Source organism: Habropoda laboriosa, unplaced genomic scaffold (genome assembly GCF_001263275.1).
Source record: "Habropoda laboriosa isolate 0110345459 unplaced genomic scaffold, ASM126327v1 scaffold718, whole genome shotgun sequence".
NCBI lineage: Eukaryota > Metazoa > Arthropoda > Insecta > Hymenoptera > Apidae > Habropoda > Habropoda laboriosa.
Window position 1 is genome coordinate 1,142,986 of NW_017100942.1, and position 13,767 is coordinate 1,156,752.

General features: G+C 35.9%; 1 protein-coding gene across 1 annotated transcript; it reads right to left on the reverse strand.

The window, feature by feature from the left end:
- Nucleotides 1-1,249: 1,249 nt before the first annotated feature.
- LOC108577648 (F-box only protein 9) lies at nt 1,250-3,607 on the reverse strand. The gene is made up of 7 exons (XM_017940827.1): nt 3,333-3,607; nt 2,885-3,100; nt 2,510-2,809; nt 2,228-2,391; nt 1,966-2,157; nt 1,651-1,885; nt 1,250-1,560 (listed from the first exon to the last, which is right to left on the reverse strand). The coding sequence occupies exons 1-7, from the start codon at nt 3,333-3,335 to the stop codon at nt 1,339-1,341; spliced, it is 1,332 nt and encodes a 443-aa protein (XP_017796316.1). The 5' UTR covers nt 3,336-3,607; the 3' UTR covers nt 1,250-1,338.
- Nucleotides 3,608-13,767: the final 10,160 nt, after the last annotated feature.

Below are 13,767 nucleotides of genomic sequence, written 5' to 3' on the forward strand. Positions count from 1 at the left end.
ACACTTTGCAAGCGTCATTTACAACTTGTGGAACAGTTCAAATATAAGTACTAGTACAAAAGCGAATTTATCATATCACAAAGAATAAATCGATATATGCCCGAATCGACTTAAATGTTAATTCGAGTTTCAGGGCAAAAGGTAAAGGGGCGGTTCTTTTTAATAAAGAAATTCAACTGAAATAAGCACATCAAAAATACATTTATTATTATGGTTATAAGAATTTAAGATCCGCAGCAATATACAAGATGTGTTCCGGGCCACTCGTTTCTTTGATTCAATACACATCGTTTCACAATATCAATATCATTCGTGTAGACGAATAAAACTGTTCCAAAATATCGATCGGAATTCATTTAATTCCATGGCTGTTTCGACTATTTATACGTAAATTCATCGCCCAAATATAAAGGTGTCGCGAAATGAGGTTTTGCAATCGGTCCATTTATATTCGATATTACACACATGCCATAGGCGTAGAATGACTTGTTGCCCACAGTCAATGAATCTCATAATTAGAAAATAAATAGTATATATTTGATTGATATATATTAGTCATATTTTCGTTCCTTTCATATACTTTGATTGAATGCATATGTTCTTATATGAAGTTCTGTGTGGAATTAATAAAGAGCAGAGCTGCAAGAATAACTTCTCGAGGAAATGAATATTTTATCGGAAGAAAAATGATCGTCAAAGATAATGATCGTGCTAGATAAATATATTTTTGGCATATCGTATCGTGTACAAGTGTTCTTGCGGTTCTGATCATTCATATAAATTGCATGCTTCAATAGCTTATAGTTTGACCAAAAGAGTTAAAATTAATTATCAATAAAGCCTGTTATGTTAAAAGATCATTCGTTTTCGATATTATTTCTACGAAAGATGTGGTAAGTGGTAAGCATAAATAGAAAACACAATAAAAAGATATTTCGATATACAAGCACCTATTTTGAAAGCACATAAGGCACTATTTAAGTGCATAATATAACAATCTGTGAATTATTCGTACGTCTACTATCTACGGGAAAATTAATGTAGTTGATAGAATTTAAGAGAAAATTGTAACATGAGAATTGTGTAGTACGATAATAAAAATTATTTTAGAAATACTTCGATAATAAATTAAGATTATTTTTTTCATTATGACGTATTTATAATATATTTTTATAAGCCACAGGATGCAACGCTAATGTACGTGTTCGCAATGTACATCAATTGTGCTTTGTACAAGTTCTATCGTTCGCTCAAAAAATTTAGTCTTCTCTTAATTTCAGTTCCATTATTGTACTCTTACGTGATCCAGACGATTAATAATTTTGTATGGAATTATAGCTATTGTAAAGGAGCCTCACTTTCTTGGGTATAACTTTTAACTCTACTAAATTTAAGTGGTGGATATCGCCCACCAATGGCCGATACTCTCCATTCTCTTACAGATGGTTCTTTCAAGCACATTTTCGCTTCATGACCATTTCTATACTTTGTAAATATAGTATAACTGAGCCATTTTAATTGCGAATTCAACCGTCTATGGTGATCTTGAATCTCAAATTCCTGTGAACAGCCAGATATACTGTTCTTAAATATCTGTTTTGTTGCAATTTAAATATTATTGACTTTAACTCAGTACCCGTCGACACTTACAATATGAAATGTTTGTTCCCCACTATCATGCATAGGTTCCTTTTTATTCTTTCTGTATGTAGTAACACCTTTTACCTCTTGTTTTTTGAGCACTAAAGTAACGCAATTATCGTGTAATCTATAATGACCAATAAGAACCAATGGATTTCGTGGAATACGGTATTTTAGGGAGTTCACACAACTTTGTGCATCATCAGTTGAAGTTAACATCAAAACTTTTCCTTCGGGAAAAAATCTGTTTAAAAAAAGAAAAAAACACTTTAAGCACATGAGTTTTTGATGGTAAATACATTAACAAATTACATTATGACATACCTCAGGTACCTGAAGTATTCCACCAGATGCCAAGGTCTATAAAATCGATCTTGGAAACTATTTTCACCATCGCGAATATAACTCGTTTTACTAATATAACATCCATTATATCTTAGTCTAGGCCGTTGTAAATACATTTCCCTCCATGATTGATATTTTGGAGCATAGGTACCACAATTTACACCCCATACTCTGCATAATATGGTCATTGTTTAATTACTTCACTACTATTAAAATCTAATAAGAAGTTTTTGCAACCTACCTAACACAGGCAAGTCTCCATATTTCTGTATCTCTTGCAGATATATAAAATCCACGGCATACTCTGGAGAACATTTCAAGAGACCTTAAGTCAAGCTCTGAAGATACAACCCACCTCAAGATATAAAGTACAATTTCCATAGGCAAGGCAGAAATATGGATTGTCTGAAATAAGGAATGCCCTGCAATATTTAGTATGATGTTCGACAACGACAATATCATGTTTAAGCATGCATAACACATTGTTATAAATCATTATACAATTCTAGGTACAAGTGCTCACATTTTGCTCAAATTTAGGAAAACAAACACATTTATTATGGTTTACAATTTTGCATAATTTAACAAATAAATCACATTCTTCTTCATCTTCTTCAGTATGAGCTTCAGCATTATCATCAATATCATTTACATTATTATCAAATCCATCATGATTATCTTCATTTGATTTTAGTTTAGTTGATTCATACAAACGAAATTCAATGTCAGGAACTAATAATACAGCACGTTTGTAAAATTGAATTGCTTCATATAACTTTCCCTTTTCCTCATATTCAATTCCTTTCACAAACAAGTTTTTTGCCTGAAATATTTATCTGTTTGTATTATATGCATATAAACACATTATTTTTAAAATTTGTATCAATCCACGTTATACATTGTTTTCGATCGATTCTTCGTCGTTAGAAACATCAACTTGAACCGTTTTCATGAATTGCGCTTTAGATCGTTCCCGTTTCGGTGATATTTCTAATTCACGTTGCCATTGTTCTCTAAAAGATGTTAAAGCATTCTTGATGTTCGTTTTCGAAAAAGAAGACCCTTCTTGATCATCTCCGCCGTCGTCCGAATCGCTAGATTCGCTAGAGTGATTCTATTGACATTACGAAAAAGTATGCGTGAAATACTTGATTATCTATATAAATCATACTTGAGAAATAAAAATAAGAATAAATTACTTTTATATATTATTTAACTGCTTTACTATGAAGCAATATTGAAAATGACGTTGTATTTTTCTGCTCTAGTTGAGGTTATATTGACGTAAAAAGCTTTTTATACGGCAATGATAGAAGGACAGTTATTAATTTTCACACGTTACGTACCATTTTTTCGTCTGTTTCAACTTTTACGATATTGTTCCTTCAGCGCTTGTACTCTCGGTCAGAAAAACGTTCGACACCGTGAAAATACAATCTCGCCAACAGGACCGCCGCCATGGTTCTCGTCTTTCTGTTCTGCGATTCAATTACAGGTCATACTGGTAGCTATAGATTACTTTTTTCTATATTTTTAGTTGATGCAATCAATTTTGAATCTTCGTCACATCAAAAAATAATTTTAAAAGGATAAAAAGAGCATATTACCCTACGTTGTAACATACTCATTACATAAACGAATTTTTCACAATACATATTTATTTTACGTCAGCATAAAGATAAGAAAGTTTTTTTAAACGATGGTGAATGTGAACTGTATGGGTATCGATAGTTCGATACTTGAAAATTAAGTACTTAGTTAGCACATCAAGTGTTTGAAAAAGCTGTTGAACATTGTTTACATATATATTTATCCATAAACAAACATTTGAGTATTTTTATAAAATATATTTTACAAAATTTTGAAATAATATAAAACGCCATAAGAAAATAGTTTCATAGACCTTTTAGTGCATTCGATTATTCGATATATCGTTCGATTGTACTAATATAACAGTTTTTAATTTTTATTCTTACTTTTCAAACTTTTCTTATTTTCAAAAGCGTGTGTATAATACATGCCTGACTATACATTGACAACAACTACTGTTTTTCAAATGTGTATTACAAATCTTCACAACTGTGTTACTTCTTATTGTAAGTACACTTACAACACACTTTTTAATACACTCCCAATCGATTGATTGGAATCCTCAAAAATATCAAAATCAGTTTGCAAATATATTTCAAACCAGCTTTACTTTCTAATTTAACAATAAATTGTTATCTCGATTACTTCAGAACACTGTTGTTCATTCTGTATAATAATAGATTTACTACGCATTTAACCTATTTAAGGTAACATATAATTACTTAAAATTTTGATAAAACGAACCTAACCTTAAACTAAAGTTTTTTCAAAAACTACCCAAAAATTTATTTTAAACGGATTGCAACAAAATTTGATATTAAAATTAGAATTTATACTCGAATGTTTATTCGTCAATATCGCTTTGGCAAAAATATGTAGAAAGAGCTGTCTCGAAATAGACAACGATATGGTAATATGTATTCAGAAAATAGCGCAACAATAGCGATTTGTAATTCAACCTGTTTCTCGCGCGATCGGTATGTCCCATACACGTGGATCAACATCGTGGACCCCTCCTCTTCTTCAAAACTATCACTACCTGAAGATCATCTTCCTGAGTAAAAGCCGCGTGCTAACCGAGTGTGGGCACAGACAGCATCATGAGCTTGGTGAGTACGAAACCACTCATTCACTGTATACTTCTTTACCGATTAAGTTTTCTCCTTTTGCATTTCGCTATCGTATCTTCCACATGTGACGGATACAGCTCGTGTCGTTGTGACAGTGAATCAATCATATATCGCAATGATAAGTGAAAAGTGTTTCGATCGTCTCTCGAAAGAACAAGTGAAAAAAAGTCGTCTGAGAGAGATTTTACCTGATTGTGTACAATATACAGAGAAGAAAGTCCGTATATTTTTCTTTATTTAAGAAAGAATCGATATCTCGTTGATTTCGTTTGAAATTAATCAGGAACTGCTACTGTGAAAAATTATTCAGTATGATAAAAGTGAGTTCTTCTTTTTTTTTCTTTTTCTTTTAGGTATCGTAACTTTCGTAAATCGTTGAACGTTTTCACGTTAGGTTATATACACCGTATAAATTCTATCTACGCGATGGTAATCGAAAGTTACTTGTGCCGTGCGACTCAATGCTGGAAAAATTCAGATTTCTACCCAGAAGAAGTTCCCGATGAGCATTCTGTGCTGACGACTTTCTTCTCTCCTGTATTTGTGTGCTCTACGATTCAAATATTTCCAGGTGTACACACGCCTAGCATTCCCTACTGTACCGGTATACTCTCGAATTTGACATTGTTGTATTTGAGGTTAATTTACTTATTTAGAGGTTTGGAAAAAATTATATAAATTTCTAACAAGTAGAATTTATATTTATCTCTTTAACGAAGAATCAATATTAAAGTAAAAACATTCAGAATAGCAGAATAGAGCTTTCCAACAGATAGTATTGTAATTTCCTATCGATAAATGCAATTTCATTATCTGTCCCACTTTTCATTCAACTTCGATTCTCCTCGATTCTTCTAGAAACTATTTATTCTACAAAGTTAATCTACGAGTCATTAGACAAGGATGATTAACCTGAAAATATCTTGCTTAGAGTATCTTTCAATTCCTTGTTACTTTTAGTTTCACTGTCGAACGAGGTTCATGCTTTTGTCGTTAAAGAACTTTCTTTCCATCATCACGCTGCTTTCCTCCAACTTTTTCCTTCTCGCCTGTACGTTGTTCCCGTAACCTTGTAAGTTTCGTTCGTTATAATCGACGATTCATCTTTTTCTCACGTAGAAAATTCATCCATCTTCGGTTTATTCCCTTTTCAGAAGGGAAAATCGTTAACAAGGTGGGATTAATTTCGTTCTCGAATTCCTCGTACGCAGCACGCGTGTTTCACGAATTTGCAATTTCAACAACCTATTTGTTATGTGGTACACTATCGTGTATCGCGAATGCGATTAATTGAAATACGAATGAATTTCACGCAAGAGCGATCGACGTGCAAACACGCGAGCGATCTATAAATCCTAACGTGATCTTCGTTTCGTGAGAACAAAAATCTGGGAATTTCGCGCTTTCGCGGAGTTAATGAACCAAAACCTGAGATGCAGATACGATCGATACACACACCTGTAATTTATACACGCGCGGAAACTTAATATCGCGCGGTTAACGCTGCGGTTTTTGCTTCTGTCACTTTGTTTCGTTCCTCGTTTTATCGGGCAGCCTGTAAAACCGTTTCGTTTCTCGTAACCTTGGAAATTCGATCTGTAGGGGAAACGAGTGTTTTTCTGGCGAGACGTAGGTGTGATATTTCTTTCTTTCTGTACTTAAATTGGAGGTTATAATTCGGAGATGTATAAGAAAATATGAGAAAATAATTTGAGAATATATTGGAATATCCGTACGATTCATAAAATAAAAGAATGCTTATACATGCTTTCTACTTTAACACACTTTATTCTTTCATAAAATTCACGATTTTTATGTTATTAGTGCTATCTTACGTTTTCATTTCAAGCTAAAATTAATTTGATACGTGTAAAATAATTTTTTCAAAAAATCTTCTGTAAAATGTTTAATTACAATATTTTTCTATTCACTTATTTTGAAACCAGGTATATCACAGTGTTTTTATGTTATTAATGTTACCTTACATTTTCATTTCAAGCTAAAATTAATTTGATACATGCAAAGTAATTTTTTCGAAAGTTCAACTATAATATTCTTCCATTCAAACATTTTCAATCCACATATGCCACGATTTTTTCGCTCGCACTTGAAGTTCCATCAAGTGTCTTACTTTTCTTTGCAAGTGTTAATTTCCTTCTTCAGCATCTCCCCCCGTTTCGTTCTCCTTAACCATCGAGGTTACTAAATTTCATTTTATATCACTTCTTTCTCCATAGAAACGTTCTGCACGTTTATTCTCGCTTCGAACACCTTGAAAAAACTGTTAAAACTACTTTTCACACGACCATTTCTTTTTTCATTCGACAAATATCAATCATGTTCTTTCTCGAAGCGTAGTGTTTCATTGTCCCGTTCATTTTTACCGCGGACGAAGATAAACGACTGTGTCGTTTTAAAAAATGCATATCCATTGATCCACGCGCGGTTTCAACGTTCGACCATAACGACCAGAAGTGTCCTCTGTCACCGTCGCCTTCTCTGTAAAACCACCGTTCGGGGAGAAAGTAATTACTAAACGATTTATGACGAGAGCCTCGATTTGGGTGTGGATACTCTATGAGTTCTCTCGTCGTTCGACGAGGACGGGGGTTCGTTGAACCTTAAGCAGGTGGCATCTTTTTCGATGCTCGCCGAAGAAGAAAGTTTTTTTCTCCGGTCGATGAAGATGCGTGACCCGATCCGAAAGGGAGATCAGCAGCTTCTGATCGTACACCTTGAAACGTAGCTAGACCTCTAGTTACGAAATAATCGCGTGAATTTATATTTATGATAATGAACGTTTACGAGCTACGGAGTTTTAATCTTTATTGCTAGAGAACATGTGATACGAGATTCATGAATATTTTCATTCATTAACTCTTCTAACTCGTAGTAGCGTGTCATTGTGAAATCGAAAGGTAGTTCTATGGTGAAAAAAAAAAATTACTAGGCTTCCATGTGAAATTTTACTTTCGAATAAATTGACGTTTTATCTTTGTCGAATGTGTTTCTAATGTACAGTGAGTAGGTGTATGTTGCAAGATTGTTGGGTTTGCGTGGAAAATTTTGCTTTTTAAATGTGTGTTTGTGGAAAGTGCGTTTGTTAAGAGAGAGACTGGAGAGAATTTTTTAGAAAAGAAAAGACAAGACTGTAGTTCTTCTTTTTTAATTTAATGGTAGATATGAACAGCAATATAGGTAGCTTCGAACGATGCTTATTAGACACAGATAAGCACCAAAGTGAAGCCAAATTAAAAATTATTTTTCATTTACAATCGGCATGTTTTGGATTGCTTATCAATTCGAAGACACCCAGTATAACATGAAGTATCGTATTTTTCAGAGAGTAATGGTTTTTTAAATTAAGAAAAAAAAAGAAACATCCTCAGATTCCCCAAAAATTGTGTGAATTTTAAATTACCACAAAAGAAAATTCAAAACTTTTCAACCCTGAAGTAATCACAAGATCGATCACTCTGCGATTAATTAGAAATCCGACGAATATGAAATATCGTATTTCTGGGACAATAATTTTTCAAAAATCGTTTTTTAAATTCCAGCAAAAATTATTCTCAGATTTCCAAAAGTTGCACAAACTCTAAGTTACCACGAAAAAATTCAGAACTCTTCAACCCCGAGGTAATCGAAGCAACCTCGATAAATTCGCGATCGATTAGAAACCCGACATTTCATATTGCACGACCTAATTTTTAAAGTTTCTTATTAAGAATTCATTTTCACTTGACGATCATTCTCGATCGCTTTCCATCCTTCCTCCCTCCCGAGATAGGACCGGATCGATCACGACGACGACCACCTCGTCGAGTTATATGCCTCATCCGATAAATTGTCCCGAACGAGGACGTTCTTTCGGCATCGTTACAAAGCTGTCATCCTCGACTTTCACTCGTCGCCCGCGATACAACGCGTAGCACCGTACATTGCAAGCTAATTGCATTTTACTTGATTCGTCGCATCTCCCTCGCCGAGCCACCGGGCTAACCTATGCATAATTCAACGCCAAGGACTCGGTTGTATAATCCACCGGCGCTGCTTGGCGACATTGTCAAAACGCGCTTTCACGCGTGCCAGGATTTCCGCGTTTCTGTCGTGGACCTGTTCGAAATATGAATCGCTCCTTCATTGGCTATTATCGTGAATAATAAATCCACTGTTCTTGTGATCCAAGTAGCTCACCGTGTCGATTCGTTCGGCTTATTCGACCTCTTTTATTCTTATACTGTTAGAGTTTAGCTTGTCGAGGTTTATGACACGGAGCAGGCAGGCATTAGGATGGTACGTGACAAAATTAGTTTTTCCCTTTTTCACTTTTTTAATCATGTTTCGCTAGTTCATAGAATTTAGGACTCGGTAACACAGGCCATGTGATAAACCCCGAAGACCCAAGCGGTGACCTGGCGAAAGACGACGTCACCAAGTTCGGAGTTTTTTTTTCCTAACGGTGAACAGTTAGTCACCCCCATCTCTCCCAATTTCTCTCGGGAAGAACCCAGTTCTCCTTCCAGAAAGGATACACGCCAAGGGCGCAATGGGAGTCGTGATAAACCCCGAAGACCCAAGCGGTGACCTGGCGAAAGACGACGTCACCAAGTTCGGAGTTTTTTTTTCCAAACGGTGAACAGTTAGTCACCCCCATCTCTCCCACTTTCTCTCGGGAAGAACCCAGTTCTCCTTCCAGAAAGGATACACGCCAAGGGCGCAATGGGAGTGCTGGGACCGGACAGGGGTCTTTAAAAGAGAAACAGAAAAAAGATCATAGGGAGAAGACAGTCAGAAGCGTCACACATCACTACGGTCCCAAAGCCGTTATCAACCTTTGGGTAGTCCTTCCAGAGAACTATAGACGGCACGTAGTGCAATATTCAGGGCTCGAGTTCACCCTAACATGTACCGTGTTCTTCTCGAATTTTGAAAATGTTCAAGATCGCGTCATATACGCGGCGAGTAAAGAAAATATAAAAATTCAAAGTAGAAGTTACTTTATCACTTATTAAAAGATCTGAGGAAAATTGAGGATAACATTCATATCTCAAAAGAAATCCGCATTTCTTTGCGTGTTTCTATTTTTTACAACTAAGATTTGCAAGGGAAAAATCGGAGAAAATTCTGTGACATATGCCACCGTGTATGCAATGCATCGTATTTTTTTCAAAATTTTTGCGTACAAGTGAAATAGAGGAAAAATTGAAAATCGGAATTTTGCTTGGTCGACGTAGAGGGTTGAAATTTCGTGTGAAATGTTTTCTTTCGATAAACTATCTATCGCAAGACTAATTTGGTTTAAGGGCACTTTAAACCCCCTTATATGGCTATATCCTTACGAGTAACAATAAATTTACGTCGTTTGAATTACTCAATAAAAAAATTCACTTACACCGTTTTTCTAAAATCTTGCTAAAGATCTGTCTCAACAAATATTTCTCTTGCGTCTTCATCGAAACCTATCTTTGAAATTCGACAAAAGCTCACACGATGTCAATTACTTTCTGATGGTAATATTAAAAACAGAAAGAAATCAATTACACCCCTTTTCCAAAATCTCGCTAAAGATCAATCTCAACAAGTATTTCTATCTTTAAAATTCCACAAGATCTTACAGGATGCTGAAGCAACTTATCGCCATCGCCATCTACAAAATCTTGCATCCTTCCATCAACCCACCTTCGAAACTCCAGAAAAGCTCGCACGAAGCCTGCGTGGATGTTTGCAAGACAAGATTCCAAAAAGAGGATAATTAAAATTTTGCTACGCTTAGCGTTTATAGCAATGCATCATTTTCTTCAAATCATTCTAACTTCGTCATTTCGCCGATCTCAGGCGTAGAATTGTCATACTTTCACAAAATACACTGAAAAGAAATTAATTTCCTCCTCTTAACAGCTGAGGTGTCATCGATATCGCCTAAATTTCGGCTAAAATCGCCGATTAAACAATCGACAATTGTTCCATTGGCAATTAACGTGGAAAGAGAAGAAGAAGCAGGAAGGTCTGGGGTTGATACGATTTTCAGGATTTATCTCACAGATGATTCATGGCGTAGTTTGCCTGTATAGTCGTGTCGCCTCGACGATTTATTCAGCGCACTTAGCCTGCGAACCTACTTTTCATCAACAGAACCCACAGACCACAGTACACATCCTACGCTCACCCTAGATCATCTTTCTCTCATGCGTACACACGGTTTAATTAACACGTTCGTCGCCCAGCGTGAGTCGCTCGAGTTTCTCGCGGGGCCCAAATCCGATAGTCGGAGCGCGAGAACGTAAACAGAGCGATTAGCTGGAATTTGCGTTCTATGTTACCAGAAGAGGAGACAAACTCTCGAACGCCAGGAAGCGAGAAAAAATGTGAAAAAGACCAACATATTGTCCCAATTGTCCAAAATCACCAGAAATGTGTTCCAACTGTTTTAACGAATACCATGCTACGTAGTATAATGTTATATTTTAGTAATAATACAGTGTGATATTCCATTAAATTCTTGTGTCACAAATGGGATTTTTATAAATTACTTGTAAAATCCTATTTAACTTGACGAAGAAGAACGTCACCCATATCTGGGTGACGGGTGTGCTTCCGTGGGGGCCCCGTCACCCAGATATGGGTGACGTGGCGACGAACGTGTTAATCGAACCCGGCGATCTCTACTCTCGCGTAGTTTCGCTTTTCAAACAATCCAGGAAAAATGCGGTCAGACGCGTCGACCTGTGTTACATCAAGCGGATACTCCAGGGATTGCACGTGACAAAACCTGAACCTCACGCCCGTGATCGAGCTTTTACGCTCGTCGTAGAGCGAGACGAAGCCGCGTGGCAAGTTCATGAGCGTGCACATCCTCGACATACTGTCGAGTGAAAGTGCCGCGCGATTATAGCCTGCAGGCGATTTATTCTCCGTTACATCTTCCTTCTTCCACCTTGCACGAAGAGTAGCACGAGTTACTTCGTATCCCCTCTCACGGTATTTTGCCACTAACCGTTCGTTAACCGCTGGATATGCGGGACCAAAGATTCACGAAAGTTCACAGATCCTTGCTTATGTATGTACTTGCTCGAGGATTACAATTATCGCATAGCTGACGATCTTTCTTCGGGTTATGTAGCTTGTAAGATAAATCGAGTTGGAAGCTGAGATCCGGGGATAAGCAGGAAGCACTTTTTGCCTCTGAGTATGGTTGGGAGAGCGAACTTGGTGCGGGACTTGTGCTGTTCGAGGAGGAATGTCGGGGCGTTTTATGTGGTTGAAGAATGAGGAGTTTTAGATGGGTTGAGGTAAGGTGAAGTGATTTTGTGGGATTTAGTGGTAGTTATATGGATACTTTCTTTTAGATGTAATGTTTTTAGCGTTCGTTTGAAATTGGGTTGTTTTGGGGGTAATTGGGGGGGGTTCGATAGAGGGAAAGTGAAATAATTATGCAAAATATTGTTAGTGTCTCTGGAACACCTACTTTTTTTCGGAGTATTCGATCGAATTTGTGTCCATTTTTTGGGGTTCTTTTGGGTTGAACAGTGTTTAACTGAAGTTTGAGGTAAAGTAATACAGTTCAGTAATAAAGTTCATTTTCTGACTTTTAATTTGAAATATCGGTGTGCAAAGCACTTATCAAGGATACTGCATACCTGACCCCCCAGGATTTTAATGAAATTTGTAGGGATGAAAAATGGCCGAAACGCTGGAGCGCGGCGGCATCGAAACACCGGTCAAAATTAGAGGTAATATTATAAATTATGGTTTGTTATTAACATCTTAAAATGAAAAAATTTGTAGATTCTAGACTTTGAATGTCTGACTTTTTGTGCTGCGCCCGGTCGCATTGCACGCTCTCAAATTTTTGGCTGGCATTTCGTCAATTTTCAGAATTTCAGAGTCTGGTTGGGCTTCAGCTATTGGAGCATGCGAAAATTCAATTTTCGAATTTTTGAAGATTTCAAAGGTAACCTACCACCTTAACTGAAGTTTGAAGTAAAATGAAATAAATATGTAGAATATTGTTAATGATTTTAGTCACATTGATACTTTCTTTTAGTAAACTGAAATTTTGTATATTTTTTTTGGGGGGTAATTTAGACACAGTGTGTGTTAAATGATGGGTTCAACAGTGTTTAACTGAAGTTTCAAGTAAAATGAAATAATTATGTAGAATATTGTTAGTAGCTCTGGTACACCTACTTTTTTCGAGTATTCGATGGAATTTGTGTAAATTTCTTTGGGATTGTTTCGGGTTCAATAGTGTTTAACTGAAGTTTGTGGTAAAATCAAGTTCTATACATTTTTTGGGGGGGTAACTAAGGCACAAAGTGTGTTAAATGGAGTTTAATAGTTTAATAATAGAATATTATTAAGTAGCTCTGGTACACCTACGTTTTTTTTTAGTACTGAGTCGAATATGTGTCAATTTTTTTGCTAAACCAGGGCACAGAGTGTGTTAATTGATAGGTTCAACACTGCTTACCTGAAATCCAACGTAAACTGAAATAATTCTGTAAAATATTGTTAATGGTTCCAGTCACATTGACACTTTCCCTTAGTGAACCGAAATTTTCTATGTCTTTTATGAGTAACTAAGGCACAGATTGTGTTAATTGATACATTCGACAATGTTCAACCGAAGTTTGACACGAAATAAAACAATTATGTAGAATATTTTTAGTGATCCTGGCCGCATTGACACTTTCTTTTACATGTACTCTTTTTTAGCACAGTAATCGAAATTCTGTGTATATTTTTTGCGAACTCACCTGACACAGAGTGTGTTAATTGATAAGATGAACAGTGACGATTTCGATATATGATTTCAGGTTAATGAGTTTAAAAAATTCATTTCGCATAATTAATAGATCGGCTGATAATTCGATTAATCTTCGATCATCGAGGATCAATGATCTCGTTGATCCAAAAATGTCTCTCCTTATTTCCTCGTACTAATTTTACCAACAAATTTGTCGCGAACATTAAAAATGATAGAAAAAATATAACTACCTTTACAAAAAACAAAATCGATCAATTTGCCACTGATTATTCTTGCTTGAAGTCATAAATA

Bases quoted from the DNA above. Each gene is read 5' to 3' on its own strand.
- LOC108577648 (XM_017940827.1), bottom strand. The intron at 2,158-2,227 runs GTAGGTTGCAAA...CATATTATGCAG, and splicing joins TGGAGACTTGCCTGTGTTAG to AGTATGGGGTGTAAATTGTG. The intron at 1,886-1,965 runs GTATGTCATAAT...TTTTTTAAACAG, and splicing joins GAATACTTCAGGTACCTGAG to ATTTTTTCCCGAAGGAAAAG.